Below are 21,808 nucleotides of genomic sequence, written 5' to 3' on the forward strand. Positions count from 1 at the left end.
ACATTTGCGGCCTGTAATACCCGCTTATTTTTATGGACATATGCAGACATTTATATAAATATTGCAAAACGAGCATTAACCTGTGGTATAATTTATCGTCTGTAATTCATCCAAGTTCTGCCCTTATATACACAAAAAAATACGCTTTAGATACGATGTTAAAAGCCACAGATAATAAAACATTTTAATCGTAGTTTTGACCAGTAACGTCCAGCTTAAGTTTATATCCTTGAAAGAGTTTTGTGTCGATGGGGATCGTTTGGAGGTTTCGAATGTGCAACACTGTATCAAGATTACGCTGTAGACGAAAACGTTAAAAGTCAATGGTGTTCGTGAGCTTCCTTGCAATCCGAAATCTCCGAGCTCGAGTTTTTTGTTCCTTTGCGACAGAGCTGTGAATATAGTGGCGAGCAGATGTAAACCAAGATCGTGTTAATTTCGTACTGTGCGCAAGTGTTATTATTGGTTACTTGCCGTTACTTGTTTGTGTTATTGCAGTGTGAATGTGTGTTGTGTCAGTGAGACGATTGGAATGCCAGCTGCAAGGTTCACGTTATGAGGGGTCTGATAAGTTCTCGGCCGGACTCAGAAGGACTTTAGCTACAGGCACGAAAGTTTCAGGCTATTCAACATATTCTCCCCGAAAGTCTACACACTTGGCACTTGGTGGATATCAGTTTGAACAACTCTTATAACACAGGTTAGTGCTCGTTTTGCAATATTTATATAAATGTTTGGATATGTCCATAAAAATAAGTGGGCATTACAGGCCGCAAATGTCGGCATCTCCGTCAGCGCCGCCCGCCACGCTTCTCCCGATCTCTCGGCTGAAGATCGAAATGGACGCACGGTACTACTAATAATAATAATAACAACAACAATAATAATAATAATAATAATAATCCAATTCACTGCACTCATACGTAGGTACTTTTGGTATTATTATTATTATTGAAACGATTCATGCAGCTGATTATATGAATCCGAAACGCCTGTAGAGATTATGTATGTGTAAAAACAAACTGACCCATGCCATCAAGAGGCATCTTATTTAAGTCATGACAATGACAGATCAAAAAATACAAGCATAAGAAAACAAATTTGCAAAGTAAAAAATAAAGTGCTTCCCTGTGCATTGCATCATGCCATGAAGGAGTAAAGTGGGTGTGGGGTTTGGACCCTACACTTTCTTGATCACTGTCGAAGGTGGGGGTGAAGTGATCAGCAGCATGTCCATGGCCGTCTTCTTTCGCAAAAAGTTTTCTCCAGGTGGCCACTTTATACAATGCTGGGTAGATGCCGGAACCTCTTGAACAGGTGGAAAATATACCGGTTCTCCTCCGCTGGGGATCGAACCTGGGTCTCTTGCATGGTAGTCAGATTAAATAATTTACATTCAATTTGTTACTACAGACAAATGTTCGCAGCACACACGTGACCTTGTGGAGGCTCACCAGTTGCGAAACACAGATTTAGATAGAGGGCAATGACGCCAAACAATAAGAATTAAAAGTATATCAGAAATCGAATTCCAGAAAGCTGTGGGGTAAAAAGTGACCTTCAGCCAGACACTGTCTCAACCTCTCCTGACGAGCGCCGGTACATCCTCCCTTGTCCGGTACCCACAAAGTCTACACGGAAAGAAATCATGTGTACGTGCTCCCCCTCTCACTGCACCACCACCCAGAACCTCCCCCCTTACTCCACTTCCCCCTGGGTACCAACAAGGGCGATAAAATCAGAGCGTGTGGGTGTGTAACATGAACGCGATTTTTGTGCCACCTGGTGTGAAAAATAGTAAGCTAATCCAACACGTTGCATTGAAATTTGCCACCCTGTGGGGACACGTGAAAAACAAATTTGGCCAAGTAAGCATGCTATGCATCAGCTTCTTGCATGTATTTCCTATTAGGTAATTCCGTTATCATTCCTCAAAAAATCAAGGACAGTGATCCGAGGCTTCTAAATGTATTTTCGTAACGATTTCCTTGTGGGGACCGGATTTTGGTCCCCACAGGTGGATTCACAACTGAAAAGTGTCCCCATAAGGTAGCATCTGCAAACACACACACACACTCACGTTGTCTATTACTAACGTGCATCGTTTTTTCCTCACTCCTGATACAAGATACCAACGGAGGAATTTCTCTCCAACAAATTAGACATCTTTAGCATATATGTACCATTGAAGCAGTCAGCTAAAGAGACAGAAGTCAGAGAAAGCAAGCTGTCATTTAATTTGTATTGACGAGAAATGAAAGTGTGGTAAACATTCACAAGCAATTGCATTCTGTCTAGGGAAATGATTCACTCAATAGTAACTGTTGGGCTTAGCAAATCGAATGTCAAAATGGGGAGAATCGCAGCTGGATGATTCTCTGCAGTTAGAATAGCCATCCTTTGGGATATCCTTGTAGTTGTTCTTGTGAATATGCTGCCCCACGGTGTGATGATGAACACTCGAACACTAGCCTTTTTCTTTTCAGGAAAGATGTTTCTGGTGTCAGGATCGCTGTGGAGGATGGGAAGAAGGAAACGTAGTGTGTGTCTGATTTTGTTGAGTTGGGGGTGATATTGAGTGGCAAGTACAAGGAAATTCGTGGCAGGTTTCTTGGTGGAGGTCTATGAAGCAGCTCAGAATATTTGTTTGGTGACCATGATGGAAGGATATCCATGGTTGAAGCAAGGCTTGGGGAAGGCAGAGTTTGTAGTTCTGTCGGGAAATGGGTGACGTGTTGACCCTTGAGGGCTAGGATTTCTTGGTGTGGAATGGATGTGGGCTGGAGATGTGTAAGTATTGCATATAGAAGTTTCCAAATGACCTTCCTTGATGTGCACACCCAGGAATGTGATTTGGTTGGTGGAGTGGGCCCATGTGAACTTGATGGAGCAGAAGTGTTAAAGTTGGTCTAGGAAGGTGAATATGAATGGATCTCCATGTGTCCAAAGCTTGAAGGTGTCATTGAAGAAATGGATCCAGAGGAGAGGTTTCAGGGATTGGGTCTACAGGAACTCTTGTTCGAGTTTGCCCATGAAAAGGTTGGCATAGGATGGAACCATTGTGGTACCCATGGCTGTGCCTCGGGTATGAAGATAGTGCTTGTTCTCAAAGGTGAAGTGGTTGGACATGAGGACAAGGGGCTAGGTGGGTCAGGAAATTAGTGCTGGGGTTTTGGTCTGCTACTGAGGAAGAATGTCACTGAGTGGAGGCCATGGGAGTGAGGTATGTTGATGTAGAGGGAAGTTACATCGATAGTGGCAAGGATGGTGTTTGGAGGCAGTGGTGGGAGAATGTTCATTTTCTAGAGGAAGTGGTTGGTATTACTGAGGTAGGCGGCAGAGCTTTCACAAGAAGATTGAGGTGGAAGTCAACAATGGCTGAAATTCTCTTCATGGGTGAGTTGTAGCTGGGCATGATGGGTGTCAGGGTTGCCAGATTTGTGACTTTTGGGCAGTAGTTAAAAGTCAGGGTGCGGGGGTTGCCAGGGATGAGAATGACTATGGTGACTGCTGTAAGGCCTCTGGTGTGGATGAAGTCCTGGATTTTCCCTAAATCCCTCCTCCAATTTACTAAACTTCCACAAACATTTTTCAGTCATTTCTGTACAAATGATTTGTTACAAGTTGAACACACATGGGGTTTATTTCCAGTATGAATAATTGAATGTTGTCTAAGAACTTGTTTCTGTGCAAATGATTTGTTACATGTTGACATCACATAAGGTCGATCTCCAGTATGAATTACTAAATGTTGTCTAAGGTGTCGTTTCTGTGCAAACAATTTGCTACAAGTTGAACACACATAGGGCTTATCTCCAGTATGAATAATAGAATGTTGTCTAAGGTCTTGTTTCCGTGAAAATGATTTGTAACATGTTGAAAACACATAGGGCTTATCTCCAGTATGAATTATTGAATGTCGTCTAAGGTCTTGTTTCCGTGAAAATAATTTGTTACCAGTTGAATACACATAGGGCTTATCTCCAGTATGAAATATTCAATGTTTTCTAAAGTGCTGTTTCTGTGAAAATGATTTGTTACATGTTCATCACACATAGGGCTTACCTCCAGTATGAATAATTGAATGTTGTCTAAGGTGTTGTTTCCGTGTAAATGATTTGTTACACGTTGAACACACATAGGGCTTGTCTCCAGTATGAATAATTGAATGTTCTCTAAGGTGTTCTTTCCGTGCAAATGATTTGTTTCAATTTGAACACACATAGGGTCTATCTCCAGTATGAATTACTAAATGTCGTCTAAGGTGTCCTTTCTGTGCAAATGATTTGTTACAAGTTGAACACACATAAAGTTTATCTGCAGTATGAATAAATGAATGTTTTCTAAGGTCTTGTTTCCGTGAAAATGATTTGTAACACGTTGAACACACATAGGGCTTGTCTCCAGTATGAATTATTGAATGTATTATAAGGTATTGTTTCTGTGAAAATGATTTGTTACAATTTGAACACACATAGGGCTTATCTCCAGTATGAATAATTGAATGTTTTCTAAGGTCTTGTTTCCGTGAAAATGATTTGTAACATGTTGAACACACATTGGGCTTATCTCCAGTATGAATTATTGAATGTCTTCTAAGGTATTGTTTCCGTGAAAATGATTTGTTACAATTTGAACACACATAGGGTTTATCTGCAGTATGAATTATTGAATGTTTTCTAAGGTCTTGATTCCGTGAAAATGATTTGTAACACGTTGCACACACAAAGGGCTTATCTCCAGTATGAATTATTGAATGTATTCTAAGGTATTTTTTTTGTGAAAATGATTTGTTACAATTTGAACACACATAGGGCTTATCTCCAGTATGAATAATTGAATGTCTTCTAAGGTCTTGTTTCCGTGAAAATGATTTGTAACATGTTGAACACACATAGGGCTTATCTCCAGTATGAATATTTGAATGTTCTCTAAGGTGTTCTTTAAGTTTAAATGATTTGTTACAATTTGAACACATATAGGGCTTATCTCCAGTATGAATTATTGAATGTGTTCTAAGGTGTTGTTTCTGTGAAAATGATTTGTTACACGTTGAACACACATAGGGCTTATCTCCAGTGTGAATTAATGAATGTCGTCTAAGAACTCCTTTCCATACAAATGATTTGTTACACGTTGAACACACATAGGGTTTATCTTCAGTATGAATTATTGAATGTTGTCTAAGGTCGTGTTTCTGTGAAAATGATTTGTTACAAGTTGAACACACATAGGGCTTATCTCCAGTGTGAATTATTGAATGTGTTCTAAGGTGTTGTTTCTGTGAAAATGATTTCTTACACGTTGAACACACATAGGGCTTATCTCCAGTGTGAATTAATGAATGTCGTCTAAGAACTGCTTTCCATACAAATGATTTGTTACACGTTGAACACACATGGGGTTTATTTCCAGTATGAATAATTGAATGTTGTCTCAGGTGTTTTTTCTGTGAAAATGATTTGTTACACGTTGAACACACAAAAGATTTTTCACTAATATCAATTTGCATGTGAACTACATGTTCACATTTGTGATCACACAAATTGCTGCCATCCTTGCAAACAGTACAACCCTTAGAGTTTGAAGATTTTGTATATTCTGTTTCCCTTGTAGATTCTAAATTAGTTTCACTATTCCTTGTCCCAGAGCAGAGAGTTTTCAGCAGTACTGAGCTGCAGGTAAGAGATTTCATTGGTAGTGATTTTGATCCGAAGTTCTTATTTGCAACAAAGTTAGTCTCCCTAAGACATGAATCTTTTTCACTATACATTTTTTCCTGTATAAATTCACTTCTAATTGATGTGCATTCCAGTGATAACCTGCAAGAAGATAGACGTGTTTAAGAAAACTTACACAGGAATATTTCACCATAGGCTACAATACTGAAGAATAAAACATGAATTCCAAATAATAACACTTCTTGTGAAACAATAAAAGTAACTTTTCGTAATGCGTACTTGTAACCTATAGTAGTAACACACCATGATATCACAAAAGAAAAGTTGTTCCTTCAGCAGGCGACAAGATGAGTATTTTACCTATATGTTCATATGTTTTTGTAAGGGCAGAAGTCCATGAATATTCTTGTGTGATATTAGGCATTTCCAGCTAGATGCGTTACACTATTGTCGGATCAAAAATTATAGATACTCGAGTTTGGACACCAATTCAAACCAGTAGACCTACATAAAAACAAGTTACATCAAAATTTATCTTATTCAGTTCTGCATTGATCTGCAGCCTGTCCAGCTTATACATATAATAAAATAAAAATTCATAACTTCCAAACGAACTGTCAGAATGATGTGATTTTTGTTTCATTTTAAAGAATGACTCAATTTTTTTTAGCAACACATTCAGTGGTAGTTGCACATGCACAGTAGCCAGAATATCTTGAAAACTGATATTATCAGTTTCTCAGTAGCCATTCATCATGTGGTAGCCAAAAGAAAAGGTGCTTTGTGTCTTAACGTTGTCTGAAGTGAAGTCTCAGACACTTGTGCAGACGATTTTGTGCATGTTATGGTTTGGGTGCTAAAGAAGAAGTTCCATCGTACATGTCAATAAAGAAATGGCAAAAACAGTTACGCGAAACCGGTTCTTTGTTGCCGATAAGAGGTAAGTATTCAAAAAGAAAGGTGTCTGATGACAATGTGGAGCGTGTTCATGCCTCATTTAGCCAGAGTCCGAGGAAATCCATATGCTAAGCTAGCAGACAACTGCAAATTCAACAAAATTCAACTTCAATTTCAATTTCCAATTCACACCCAGTGTCCCACACGACGCATGGTGTTTTTCAATAAATGAATATTCAAGAACAAACAATACAAAATAAATTTTGTAAGAACTTAAAGTCTAGAAACATGATTTGATGAAAATTTTTTAAAAAAAAAGTTATGTTTGGCTCTGAGGTGGTTATGCTTTGGTGGTGGTTTCTACCCTGAGAGAAGGCCTCTTAACTTTGTCGCCTAGTGAAGCCTCACTGCACAGTTGAGGATACCAGCTGGCTATATGGAACATGGATTTTTGGATACAATTTTGCAAGTGTAAGACTCCGTGACTGACCATGTCAAGGTCACTCCCCTTCTGTATCCTCTATCCTATTTCCAATGGGGAAGGGGTTCTGGCTTTTAAAAGTGGGGTAGTGTGTTATGACTTTCATCAGTATCTAACAGTGTTACCACTCTGTTCTCTCTCTCTCTCTCGAATTGTGTCCACATATATTAAGGTAAATGTTTTTATCTTTAACTTAGTGTAAGGTCCAGGAGCAATCAGCCAGTATTTGCTATTTTGAATTTCAATAAGTTTCAATGTGCATGTTAAAATGTCTAATTCGGTGTGTAAATAGAAGTCATTCGTTTTGCTAAACATATAGCAGATACTAGTCGCAAAAACAAAGAAGAAATTGAGTTGGATTTTTTTATTAAAGTCCACTTTTATGCACAGATAGGCTAATTGGGGCTGGACCTACAGTTTAAAGTGGATCTAAACCGCCATGTGCCTCCACTGGATACCGAACCCAGGACCCCTTGATTACAAGGTGATAACGTAACCACTATGCCATCGGGGAGACAAAGAAGAAATGTTACAATAACGTTTATTATGATTTATTCAGTAAAAAAACTAGGTGCTCAAGATAAATGAAAATGACCAGCTCAGTGGCAGAGTGCATTGAGTGATATCCTTCAATATTGCCATGGGGTTCGAGTACCATCATGTGCATCATTGTTCTCTGTGAGGGTCCCATCATAAATTTCATTCAATCATGTCTTATCTATATCATAGCAATAAGTCAGAAGTAGCACAAACGTGACATGAAATATCAAATTACAAATGTAACAAGAAGAGTAAGCCCTCCATTATGTATGTTCTTCGTGTACTTCCATTTCAATTTCAATTTTCCTTTATTAAAGGGCGAGGTTCAACATGCAGCTGTTCTTCCACCTACCCCTGGTGGATACATATACTGCATACTAAATACAATTAACAAGAAAAGAAGTGAAGAAAAAGGAAGACACACAAAAAGAACAAATACAAAAGTGAGAATAAAGGCTCCCTTACACACAAAAAAAATACACAAAGGATAGACACATTAATCAACATGATTGTGCTTGGTGTCATATATGCAAGTCAAATACAAATTATACATTATATTTATTGCCCAACAAAAAAACAAAATATAATCAAGGGTTGGCAATGTGCAAGGGAGAAAGTAATAGCAAAATGAAAAATGAAAATACTTAGTTTTTTTTTTTTAGGAAGTTGGTTCAGAAGTGAGAGCTACTATTCGTGAGTGCTGGAACACAGATAATGTTCAATTAACAATAGATTTTTGAGTTTGTCTTTGTAGTTATTGCATTGCTATTAGTGAGGGACATCATGGAAGGAGGAAGTACATTCCATGCTCTTGCAGCTGAATGTGTAAAAGCAGATTGGAAAAACACTAGTGTGTGCTTTGCGTGCTTTCTCCTTGTTCTATAATCATGTATTTTCCTTCTGAATTTTAAGGCCTCCCCTATGGCGCAGTGGTAGCGTTGTAGCCTTGTAATCAAGGGGTCCCGGGTTCGATTCCCGGTAGAGGCACATAGTGGTTCGGATTCCACTTTAAACTGCAGGTCCAGTACCAATTAGCCTTAATGTGCATACAGTGGACTTAAAACACCAAATCTATTTCCTTCAAAATTTTAATTTATGGAACAGTTTTTGAGGTATTTTTGTTTTTAAAGGATTATGAGTAAAGCAACACAGATGTAATTCTTGGTGTCGGGCCATGTTCAACATTTTGTTTGCGTTTAAGGTTGGGAGGATATGATCACATATTCTTATGTGGTACACGAAACTGAAACATGATTTTTGGACTTTCTGAATTTTGGTTTGTTTCGAACGGATAGATTTGGTTCATAGATTACGTCACAGTAGTCTGGGATAGGAGAGATCAGTGATTCTACACTATCTACCAAAAAGTAATTGGGCACGTGTACAAAATGATTGCTGGTGGTGCGAACCCTGTTAGAACTTTGTGGAGACACCTCTTGCTGCTATAACAGCAGCCACTCTGTCAGGCATGCTCTCGACTAGTTTGTGGAGGACGTCCATTGGAATGCATCGAAATTCCTCTTGCAAGATCTCACTCAGTTGGACAATGGAATTTGGCCACATTTACCCAAGACTTCACCCGCCAGTCCAATGCCTCCCAAAGGTGTTCAACGAGATTGAGATGAGGAGACTGTGCAAGCCAGACCAATCGGTGAACATTGTTGTCGGCATACCACTGCATAGTAGCCTCCGAAACATGCCACCTAACATTGTCATCCTGGAAATAACAGGGGTCCATTCCGTAAAAATGCCACAAGGTTGGGAACATTTCATTGTCTAGTATTGTACAGTATGTCTGTGAGTTCATTGTGCCACGAACAACCACCAATGGTACCACTAAATGATTCAAATTAGATACTAAAATAACCACCATCACAGGTGCCCAATTACTTGTTGGTAGATAGTGTATTAATCCAATTTTAATCTCTGCTTTTAGGCATTCTTTGAAACTGTATATCGACCTTAGCACAGCATAAGTTTTTAAACTTGTTTTTGAACATGAATGTCCCAGTTAAGGTGTTCATCGAAAATGATGACTAGATTTTTGACAACTCTTGAATAAGGGATTATGGACATGTTTAGTTTGATTCATATCTCATTAGAATTTATCAGAGAGAGACTATTTCCCAAACCAATAACAGAGAAAGTTGATTTTTGTGGGTTTATTTTTAGACTGTTATATTTACACTAAGTATTTATGCTGGATAAATCATCATTGAGCAAAGCTAACTTTGCATCCAGTGATTTGATGGAAAGGAAATATGTAGTTGAGTGTTTGGTTATGGTAGGTGTTTACCATGTGCTTCAGGGGACGTAAGATGTGTGGCAGTAATAGTTTAATCATTTTTATAAATATTCCATCATTACCAGAGGCTGATATTTCATTTATCACTTTCATTGTTTCAGTTTCGTTTATTTTTTGCAGGTGGAAAGTTTGAGCACTATCGTTAAAAGTGTTACAATTAAAGAACTCTCGAGTTTTGTTAACGGTATCTTCTGAAACATCCGCTTGATGCATATGCTAGAAAAATGTCTGTTAATTGAATCCACGTTTCTCAAGTTGGGAGATATCTCATTGTTGATATTTTTACTGTATACACCCCATGTTTTTAATTTTTCCCACAACTCTTTGTTGTTATTGTTGCAGTAGAGGTGATGATTAAAAAAGGTTTCCTTTCCTGCTGCTGGACTGAGGTAATAAAGTTTCTCAGTTATTTATAATAGTCCAAATTTGCCTGCGTTTTTGTGTACTTTTATTTTTTTAAGGCACTGTCACAGAGTTTTATAGTAGTTTCGTATTTTCTGATATGAAGGGAGATTTTTTTTTCGTTTTATTTATTTACTTTCAAGGAACGCATGCTTGTCAAAGAGATTTATTATGATTTGAGTAATGAAGTGTACTTTATCGTTGATGGTGTCGAAGCTATCCATTAGCATCCATTCAATTGTTGCAGCATCCCTATCAAATATATCTCATCGAAGGTAGAGAAGTTTCGATATGTGATAAACTGTTTAAATAATTTTGGTTTTTCGATGGCAAATGTCGCCTTTACGTGAAATGAGTGTACATGATCTTAGTCATCCGTTATTACTACGTACATCGAGGAGTGATTGATTGTTTGCCTTTATTCTGGTCTGTCGGTTAATGATCTGGACGAAGCCAAAAGAGTAGACTATTGATTGTAAATATACTGTTTCTGGTTTATGGAGAGAAAGGAAATCTGCATTTATGTCTCCTAGAGCAAGTAATTTGTAAAAAAGTGGGAAAACTTCCAAGATTGTGGTTTCTAGGCACGATAATTTTGTATACAATATATTAGGAGTTTTGTACACACCAAATATTCCCAGAGTTAAATGTTGGAGCTTCACCGTTACACTAATAATTTCGACTTCGTCGTAATTTTTGTGATTGTTGCAAGAGGGAATGATCTTGACATTCAGATCTTTACGGTAATACATAATTAGGCCACCCCACCCTTTGTGCTTCTATCTTTACGGTGATACAGAATTAGGCCACCCCACCCTTTGTGCTTCTATCGTTTTTTATTGCTGCATAACCAGGTATGGAGAAGGTTGAGGCAAGGCTTCATGGAAAGACCAGCTCTCGGTGGCCACGAAGATATCAAAGCACATTCGTGCACTTTGGTGGCCAGCTCATCTAATTTTAGCGAAGACAAGGACTGATGTTCACCTGAGCAAGGGTTAGGAAGGGTGGGCTTGGGGGGGCAATAACTAGGAGGGAGGAAACCCTTACTTGCAGGATTTTCACATGGTGTAGTCGACATCAGGGAGAAAGCAAAGACTATTTGTTGTAAATGTGAGGGAAATCGAAACTTCCCTTCCATAATCCTAGCGTATTTTAGTATTGTTTCAAGTATGAATGTAGAAGCAAGTTGGAAAGAAGATGACATAAGGTAATTTGGGTACTTACATGTTGCCTTCTTGTGAAGTTTTGGATGTTAGTGAATCACGGGTATACACACTTTCTTTGACGTTAACACATCACTCAAGGAAAACTGTTTGATATAATTTCCAGTAGTGCAAAGAGAAACACTTGTGGTGCAATTGAGCCCACGCAGAGAAACATAAACAATCACATAAAGGAATAGAGCTGACAAGCACAACGGACACAATAAGGAAACAATTTCAAACACATGCTCATAATACATGAGTTGCAAAAAAAGTCAGCTTTTTTGAATGGACCTTTTTTACCAATAAAAAGCCAGGGTTTTTTTTTAAAAAAATGGAAATTTTGGCTTTTTACCAATTACAGTTAACATCGAGGCTGTCCAACGTGCTATGCAGCATGGAAGAGAGCACCATTTCACTGTTCCAGACAGAATGACAATTTCCCGGTGCATAAACCAATTTCGTCAATCTAGTTCGGTAATCAATGTGAAGCCTGCAGGGCCTGAAAGGACAGTTCGAATGCCAGAGAATATTGAAAGTGCACGTGTAGCTCTGCAACAAAGCCCAAAGCGATCACTTCGTCATCATTCCACAACATTACAAATCTCCCACACATCCCTCCAGAGGATTGTTAAACAGGATTTAAAGTTCCATCCTTACAAAGTGCAAATGGCTCAACAATTACAGCCGGTAGATAAAGTGAGCAGGCGGAGATTCTGCACAACCTTTTTGGACAGAATCAACCACGATGATGCAATACTGCCCCATCTTGTGATGTCTGATGAGGCAAATTTTCATCTTAACGGTTTTGCGAATAAACAAAACTTCCGCTATTACTCTGACACTAACCCACAACTGATTCATGAACAGTCTCAGGGAAGCCTAAAGGTCAAGGTCTGGTGTGCTATTGGACTGTCCAGTGGAATCATTGTATCATATTTTTTTGAAGAAAACGGGTGTACAGTGAGTGTTAATGCCGTTCGATATGTGGACATGATTAACAATTTCTTCATTCCACAACTGAAGGGACAAAGTCTTCGAGACATGACATGGTTTCAGCAAGATGGTGCTATGCCTCATACGGCCCATATTTTCATGACTGAACTGAGGCGCCACTTTCCACATTGATAAATCTCATGATTTGGTGATATTGAATGGCCTGAAAGATCACCCGATCTCTCCGCCCCTGATTTTTTTTGGGGGGCTACCTAAAGAATAAAGTGTTTTCACGCCGTATCCATAATATTAATGAGTTGAAAGCCACAATCCAGGAAGAGATTGCGGCCATCCCTCCCGAAATCATTCAGAACGTCATGAGAAGCTTTCACGAACATCTTCAGCAATGCATCGATGCAGATGGAGGCAATTTGGCTAATGTTATTTTTTTAAAAAAATAGTGTTTGTCATGTAAGTTTAAAAGTGTGATTATAAGAAATGGCAATATGTGTACAACTGATATGTATGACTGTTGTTGATGTAAATATATGCTACACATATCTATAATAGTTTTATATTGTACTATATCCTGTGGGCCACCCTGTATTTTACAACTAGCTAAAACAAATTTACATCATTTAGCAACCAAGAGACAGATATTGGCCAATCCCAGTGGACACATATTGCATATTGGTTCAGATACAATTTTAACACTAGCTAACCGGGGAGTTGGTGGGAGGCACTTTGCAGGCCCACCACCTTCATTTTTTTTAGATTTTTCAACTGTTTGAAAATAATAAATTACATAGTTTCCTAGGATGTTCCCAATATTTCATTATTACTTTTGTTCATAAAAACATACATGTAATGTAATTGGGAGGCAAAATGCACTTGGTGGGCATATCAGGCCAGAGTGGCTACAGACAAGCAGAAATTAAATTCCCTGACTTTTCCAGGTTTTCCAGGACAAAACTTAGATTTTTCCCTGAAAATTATAAACAAAATTCATGTTTTTGCATATGGAAATAAGAATGTCATACAGATCCAGGTATATTAAGTACCTATATTACGAGTAGCTTCCACGAAATTGACTTCATTTCTCTCTGATTTGCATTCAAACTGCAAAATAGTGAATTTGGAAAATTATTAGGGGGAAAGTGGGTACCTGCGGACAGAGGGTAGACACGTACAGTATGTGTTTTCGTGAATTGCGATGAGATGGCAACACCTACTTATCACTGTAAGACTTCCCTACACTAGAGATTATGTGGCATTTCAGTTGAGTTGAATGTTATCATAGATGTGGTCACACCAGTGCATTTTGTGTTTTCGTTGAAGACTACAGTCTACACAGATAATATTTATGAGCATCTGACAGCTCTCTTGGTAAGTGGAACTGTACTACACAGTAACAGTTTACAAGGTATGATGTATGTTTGTAAAATGCCATATGACGTAACACTGTAGTGACGTCATGTTAGGCTCCAAGTATGTTAAATGTGAAACATGCATGGCGGGTACTCGCAGACAGTGTGAAAAGGGGTAGCCCCGGACAATGCTGGATTGAGCCTATAGTTAGACTTACTTCAGTAACAGTCCGTTTTATTTCATTTTCAGTCACTGAGCATAAGAAAGATTCCAAAATTCAAAGGAAGGACTACAACCTGCGGTTTGTTGTCCAAGGATACCATGAAACTAGGAGTGGATCATGCATTACAGTCAAGAATGAGTGTAACAGGAGCAGCAGAGTATTTTAGCATGGCTAAAAGTTCTATTCAAGACAGACTGAAGAAATCCGAAAGTGGAAATGAATGTAATATGTGACCAAAACTCGGACAAGAAACTCAGCAAAAAGAGAAGAACGTGCAAGAAAAGGAAATCTCAAGAGGTGCGAAATATTATCATCAAGCCCTTATAAGATGGCATTGGAGCAGAAGATGCAAGCAAGGAGCAATGGTAAGCCTGTGAACTGATCCCTCAATCTCTGCCCATCCAAACTACAAAAAAGTTTCACGCATCCTGTCACTTCGGTCTTGTTTGTGCATGTGTGGTGAATGCTTGCTTATAGACTGAAGGGGCCAATGTCGCTTGCCACTTTAATGTTACACCCCAACTGTAATGTGTTGCTTTGGTCTGAATATTTCTATACTTAATGAGATTGTTAGTTACTTCAACAGAGATTAAGATTTAATTTAGCATGTAAATTACAAAAAACAAATTGCAAGCACTGCCGGATAAAATGCTGGCATTTTCATAGAAGGTCCTTTCATAATCATGAATGGGCCTCTGGAGTGGGATAAAGTAATGATGTTGCCTTGTAATAAGAAGGGCTCTGAAGTTCAAAACTCAGTGGAGGCAGAATGCTTCAGATCTCATTTTAAACTGTAGGTTCAGTCCAGACTTCTTAAACAGATTTATTTTTGTCATTTGCTGGCCGCAAATCTTATTTTCTTCTGCTTCAGTTTTAGTGCCATTGTTTTTCAACTGTTGGTCTGCAAAAGGTCCATTGCACCAGGGGTTGACAACTAATTTAAATCTAATTTTATATTTGACAGCAAGTCTATACACAATTGAACTATGATTATACCATAGTTGATATATTAATATTAATTAAGGGTGCATATTAATTTCCACATAAATTTTAAAGATCAGAAATTTATTTATGAGTGTTGGGATCAGGGCATTGACTTGTAAGAAATAAATTTACTGGACTGTGGTCTCACAAAGGTTGAGAACCACTGCAACAAACAGCAAGAAATGCATCACTAGTTGCTCCGTGCCCAGGTTTAGCGGCCATTTAATACATGATGTACTGGAAATCCAGAATACAAATATATTTTACTGAACACAAAATTTCATGTAAAGAGATCTAATACTAGATTTTCAAAATGTATAGCAGTATTTTCTTTTTTGCTTCATGTACGTGTTCATATAACAAATTCAAACCTTGAAAATCATATACTATTAGGTTCCTATCAAAAACACATACAAAACTACTGTAGTTATGTAAATATGTTTATACTACCGTAACGATAAATAGATATATATTTAATAAGCCTACCGAAATATGAAGATAACACTCGGAAAGAACCGCCCATTCAAAAAAGCCAGCTTTCTTGAAACCACTGTTTATGTCTAGCTACGAATTTCAGATTGTAAATTGTATTTTATATTTAGAAATGAGTGTCTATTTTAGGGAGATAAACGAAAACCATGGAACAGGAAAAATACTGCCAACTCCTGTATTTTAATTGATTTGAAACACTTTTGTGAAAAAAGCTCAAAAAAGCCCAACCAAAAAAGCAGTGGAAAAAAACTGTTTTTTTTTCTAAAAAAGCTGTTTTTTTCCGACCACTTCCAACTCTACATATAACTAAAGAATGAAGAGAAAATGGTCATCATGGATATACACTTAGATTACACACTAAAGTTTGTGGCAATACATTAATAATAATAATAATAATAATAATAATAAAAAAAAATAGAATGATAAAAATTAAAGATATATTAAAAAGTATTTTAATGTTAATCTGATACTAATGTTAAAATGGCTACCTAGTCCGAGCAGTCTTGTTTATGAATCCAGATCCATTATTACTTTTTCGATATTAGCTTGGTTTTTAAGAAATGAAAGAAAAAAGAATTCGGTATTACTATAATATACTATATATATACTATACATAGTGATTAAACTACAGACCAACTAAATGCAAAATATTTCCTTGTGAGTCAACTTACCAGTACTGAAAACAGGAAAATAATCTTCGTGTAAACTTGTAGGACCAACACTCAATGACTTTTCCTGTAATTTGAGGATGTTTGTTGTGTGTGTTTATGTTTTACAAGTATTTTTTACTTTTCTTAGTGTGTATGCATTTTTTGTTTTTATTTTTTATGTTTTTCTTTTTTTTCGTATCTTAATGTTCTTAGTTTTTATATACTTATTTTTTTGGTATCTTAATGTTTTTAGTTTTTATATATTTCACAAACAGTTAGCTATAAAAATAAATTTCTAAAATGTGAAGTAGAGAGGGTTAAGTGGAAGAAAAGGGTTGTGCCTTATCTTCGCCATTCAAAACAAGGAATAAATAAAATAAATAAGTGAAACAAATTTACATGAAATGTCTTCAAAATATGTCTTGGAGTAATGTATGAGGTTTTAAACTAAGTCAAATCACTTGAACTATGTGGCATTTCGCACTTCTATTGTGAGGTATGGAAGAATCTCTCATCTAACACCAACAGTAATCTGCCATCACAGCCTCATTCCACCGGACTGTTCCCTAACTTTAATGTCTTGGTGGAACATCTCTCCCTGTTCCTCACTCAGTCTCCCAAGATTTTCTGGGAAGTAAGAGAAAGTAGAGAAAGTGAATCTTAACACTCATTCTACATCCCAACTTCCTAAATGCCTGCAAAATCTCTTGATAGTTCTCTGCTTTCACGTTTCCAAGAAAGCCCTTAGCCACATTCATAAAAGCAACCCAGGCTGACTTTTCATCTTCATTCATGAGTCCAATGAAAGCAGTATATTCCATGACAGTCTGGATCTGTGGTCCTTCAAAGACACCTGACTACAATTTGACTTCACTTTTATTTGGAAACTTTGAGCTTAAATACTGAAAGTGTTATGGTTATGAAAGTGTTTCGAGGTAAACTTTATAGGGAAAAGTTACTTGTTTTTATGATATCTACCAGCACCAAAGAGTTGTTGAAAGAGTTTTGCGACACCCTGTGTATATATATATATATAGAACTGAATTGGAAAATTCAGGCAGCCAGTGAGAATTTTCAGGCACTATGAGAAATGGGTGCCCTGTATTTTTCTACCCCTGATGAGGATATTGTGGTACTCATTGAAAATACTTCATGCACTCACCTTTCTGTCTCTGCAGCTGGACATTCATCTTCAATTGTGATTTCAATCTTCACATCTTCAGACTCCACATTAACATTGTCACTCTCATTACTGTTGAATGGAACACCACCAAACTGTTTATCCTCTGATAAGAATTCACTCATCCCAGAACCAGAGTGCAAATATACGTGAAAGTAGCTATCAGAAACATCCCCTGGCTCGTCGACTTTCATTTGTTCCTCCTTTGGTTCAGATTTATTAAGTGATGATAATGATGGCTGCCAAGTGTTTCCATTTGACTCCTCATGAAGAGGGATATCTTGGGACTCGCTTTTTACTGAACACGTCATGAGGTCAGGTTCTACCTTCAGTAGTGGGGGCAAAGGGGCAGATTCCATCTGTGATAATGAGGGTGAGGCACTTGAAATCTGAAAATATATTTTACACAGAAACTTCAGATGGTGTTCAAATTGAAGACAAAATACAACGCACACAAACACATGCTTTTGAAAGAGAAGATGTCAACTGGCAATCGAACAGAGGATTTTAGAATTATGCAACACATTCATGGATTCCTAAGTCTGTATCATCTATTTCAATATTAATTTTACCTTCCGATTTCACAGAATGAAAAAAAAAATTATCTGAAATTCAACTGTGATCTGGGACACCATTATTAAGATTCCAATCAAAACTTAAAGAATGTAAAAATTACTAGAAGGAAGTGATGTTTCCAATCTGCTACATTTGGGTTCAAATTCAGTATTATCTTCTGAATGTGTGGCCCTGTAAATAGCTATTCTAATGAAATACACACCAATTTGGATTTGTACATGGGTAGTTCAATAAAGAATAGCGTCAACCTGTTTCACATATTTCAGACAAGGTATTTTTTGTGAAATGTGATGCATATCTATGTACTACATAAGAAAATTCAAGCCCTAAATCTAGGCTAGATTTTCTGTTAGCTGAATATACATGGAAGTAGTATGGTGGAGAAATATAGTCAGAGTTGTTCTTGAAGGGGAATCCCCAAAATAAATTCGCAAGGAGATGGTTGTTATGTGAAAGCATAAAGACCCATTCTATGGCATTGCAAAGTTCAGGCATAAGATATTTTAGATGTGGTCAGATCCTCATTGAGTCTGAGCACATTCCAGGTCTATCTTTCAGTCATTGACTGATTGATTGAGTTGGCATTTTAAGTCCATTTTTAAGGCTAATCAGGACTGGACCTACATTTTAAAGTGGGATCCAAAACACTAAGTGTCTCCACCAGGATACAAACCTGGAACTCCTTGATTACAAGATGACGATGGTACCACTACTCCACTGGGGAGGCCCTCATTCTTTCTTTATTTCAGTCATTGAAAACAGACATTGACTATTTCCATTTACAGAAATAAAGTGCCAGATAAATTCCCACATTAGTGACAGTTCTCCAGAAAGCTGTTAGATAAATCACTAGATCTACTAACCATTTTCAAAAATTGATGTCTTCTATGGAAAAAAAACCTAAGTACAAAATTTTAAGAGAAAAAAAATGTTATCATGCACTTGTTATTGAGCATCATTTTTCATTTCAAGTAATACAATGTATTTTAACATTTTGCATGAAAATAAATTGTGACGTACGTCAATACAATTTTTAATAAACTATTATTTTAATATTACAGGCCCTTTTCTATGTGGAAACATTAATATATTATGATTAAATGATATACTTGCTTGGTATTGGTCAGATCGACTAAACACAAAATACCACATGGTAGCACAAAACATCCTCCCTTTAATGTAAATTGATGGTTATATCCATCTCAAATAGGTACCGTGTAAAATAATCACGAAACGAACCATGTTTTAGGCACCAGTTGAACATTAAAAATACATTTCATTTTGGCACCCTGTACGAACGCTTCTGGGTCAAGTTGGGTCATACTACACAGGCCACTTTCGGGATACCCTTTCTATCACCACCATTTTCGACTATTTTCCCTTTACCTGTTCCAGAGATAAACCTCCGGAAGAGCCATTTTAGGTGTGACCTTGGTACCTTAACTATAGAGTCATTCCATGTGAAATCACCCAATTTTAAATCAATTGGTTGCTTGACCATTTTGTTAATTTTTTATATTTTCACAATAGGTGGTCTTGCTAGTGACCTGCTCAAAAAGAATTTTTTTTTTTTAAAAATCTTCCGCCATCTTGGATTTCTGCTCATTTTTCATCACTGCGGGAAGCAAAAATGAGTGTTTACAAGGGTTTTGAAAAAAAGGTTGCTGTGTGATTTCTATTACACATGAAATGTTCTAGTTTTCACTGCCTGAAAATAGAGATTCTGGCCTTTCAGAAAATGTATATATATGTAAGGTAAGATTTAAGTAACTGGGACTTTAATTGGTTTCAATATAACCATCGTAACGGGAAATTTTGCCAATTTTAAAGGTCTGTAAAATCAAAGGGCTTGAAACCACAGGATGGAATTCTTTTTACAAGAACTATGAGTGGAAGGCTTTTCAGCCATGGTGAAACAAGTCCGGGGTTGTAAGCCCTTCTGTCCGATTTTTAGTTCCGAAATCCGAAAATTTCCAAAATTTGTGAATTTCAAGGTCAAATATCTCTAGGGGGACCTTCCAAAAATTTGAAATTTTGTCCATGGATACTCCTACTAGTACTTAGTAAAACCTGTGAATTTCATTTTGGGGTTCACACCGATGTTCATGTTACAGGCTGTCAAATATCTCTAAAAATGACATCGTGAAAACATAATAATAAATAGGTTTAAAGTGACCTGATTTCCATTATTTTATAATTAGTTATTATATAAGGGTAAACAGAAATTAAAATAGATAAACTAGTTAGTTACTAGTTGATATATTTCAATATATACTTAGTGTGCTTTTGTTAATAAAAATCAAATCAAGTCAAAATCACTTTTTGGATTGAGAAGACAAATGTTAGTAAACAAACAAGAGTACTATTATGTCAGTAAGTATATACAAGTTGCATGCACATGTTTCTTAAAGGTTTATGAATATCCAATACTATCAAACCTTACTCAATACAACCACTCTGGTACATAACAATTGTATGCGAAATATAACATAATATATACAACAATTGTCTGCGAAATATAACATAAGCTACCTGTAAAATATGACAAGCATTTAAATGCTTGAGAATATACTTATTCAAGTTCTTCCTCTATTTTTTGTATCCCAGTCACATATACACTGTGATATACAGAGTTTACAATTACAATTACACAATACTTAAAATTACATGAACTGAATCCTGATTTGGACAATTCTGATGATGACGACGAGAAAAAAATACTTACAAACAATGGATAACAACAGATCGTTGCAATTTGATCACTGTTGTAGAAACAATTTCAGAGTTTAAAGAAAATTTAGCTTCGAAGTTACTGCAATTAAAATGTCACCACTTTATTGCTCAGAGTCAATCAGAATTTTGCAAAAGAACGAAAGAAAGTCTTTCTCCGGATGAATGTGTAGTGATTGGTGATTTCTCTAAAAACTTCACATTTGTTGTACAAGATGAAATCCAGAGTTACCACTGGATTAACGCTCAAGCTACTGTCCACCCCTTTTGTGTCTACTTTAAGACTAATTCTTCAGATGATCTATGCATCAAAAGTCTTTGTATTATAAGTGACTGCATTGTACACAACACAACTGCTGTTTACGCTTTCCAAAAGCAGCTGATTCAATTTGTTCAAACGTTCATCCCAAATCTAAAGAAAATTTATTATTTCTCAATATGGCTCAGGAGCCCAATATAAGAACAGAAAGAATTTTTGTAACTTATGTAAGCATAAACAGGACTTCGCTGTGGCAACTGAGTGGCATTTTTTTTTGCCACAAGCCATGGCAAGGGTCCTTGTGATGGGATTGGTGGGACGGTAAAAAGACTTGTGGCAAAGGCAAGTCTGCAGCGACCAACTAAGGGCCTTATTCTTACACCAAAGGACATGTATGAGTTTTGTGTTTTGTGGAAAATATTAAAGGATAAACTTCATCATGGTGACTGAAAGTGACAAAAAATGAGCAAGGGTTTGTGAATGACCCCTTCAATGAAGCTCATAGATTTGAAGGAACAAGAGATCACCACTGCTACATACCCAAGGACTCTTCAACTCTTCTCACCAGTAGAAGATCTGCATCATTTCAAATTAATCATGTAGAGTTCAGAATTGATGACTTACCACGAATATTTCATTTTAATGAAATAATTGAAAATGACAATGTCGTTTGCATTTACAATAACAGGTGGTATGTAGGCAAAGTAATTGAAATGTCAAAAAAAAACAATGATGTTAAAGTGATGTTCTTCAATCCTGGTGGACCATCAACGAGCTTTACTTTACAAAGAAATGATGTTGCTTGGGTGAAGTTGAACAATATAATTGATGTTCTGACACCATGTGACTTCACCACTGTTACTGGGAGAACATACACCATTACTCAACAGAAAAACACAGAA

General features: G+C 37.0%; 1 protein-coding gene across 1 annotated transcript in view; it reads right to left on the reverse strand.

The window, feature by feature from the left end:
• Window positions 1-3,409: 3,409 nt before the first annotated feature.
• The window catches only part of LOC146003059 (uncharacterized), a 33,969-nt gene continuing 15,570 nt past the window's right edge, over window positions 3,410-21,808 (reverse strand). Inside the window, exons 2-3 of the mRNA XM_083141225.1 lie at window positions 17,324-17,730; window positions 3,410-5,822 (exon numbers count right to left, since the gene is read on the reverse strand). Coding sequence (XP_082997351.1) covers window positions 4,208-5,822; window positions 17,324-17,730 — 2,022 coding nt within the window. The 3' untranslated portion in view covers window positions 3,410-4,207. The remainder of the gene's footprint in view (window positions 5,823-17,323; window positions 17,731-21,808) is intronic.

Source organism: Lepisma saccharinum, chromosome 19, assembly GCF_977018435.1.
Source record: "Lepisma saccharinum chromosome 19, izLepSacc3.1, whole genome shotgun sequence".
In the NCBI taxonomy this organism is placed as follows: domain Eukaryota; kingdom Metazoa; phylum Arthropoda; class Insecta; order Zygentoma; family Lepismatidae; genus Lepisma; species Lepisma saccharinum.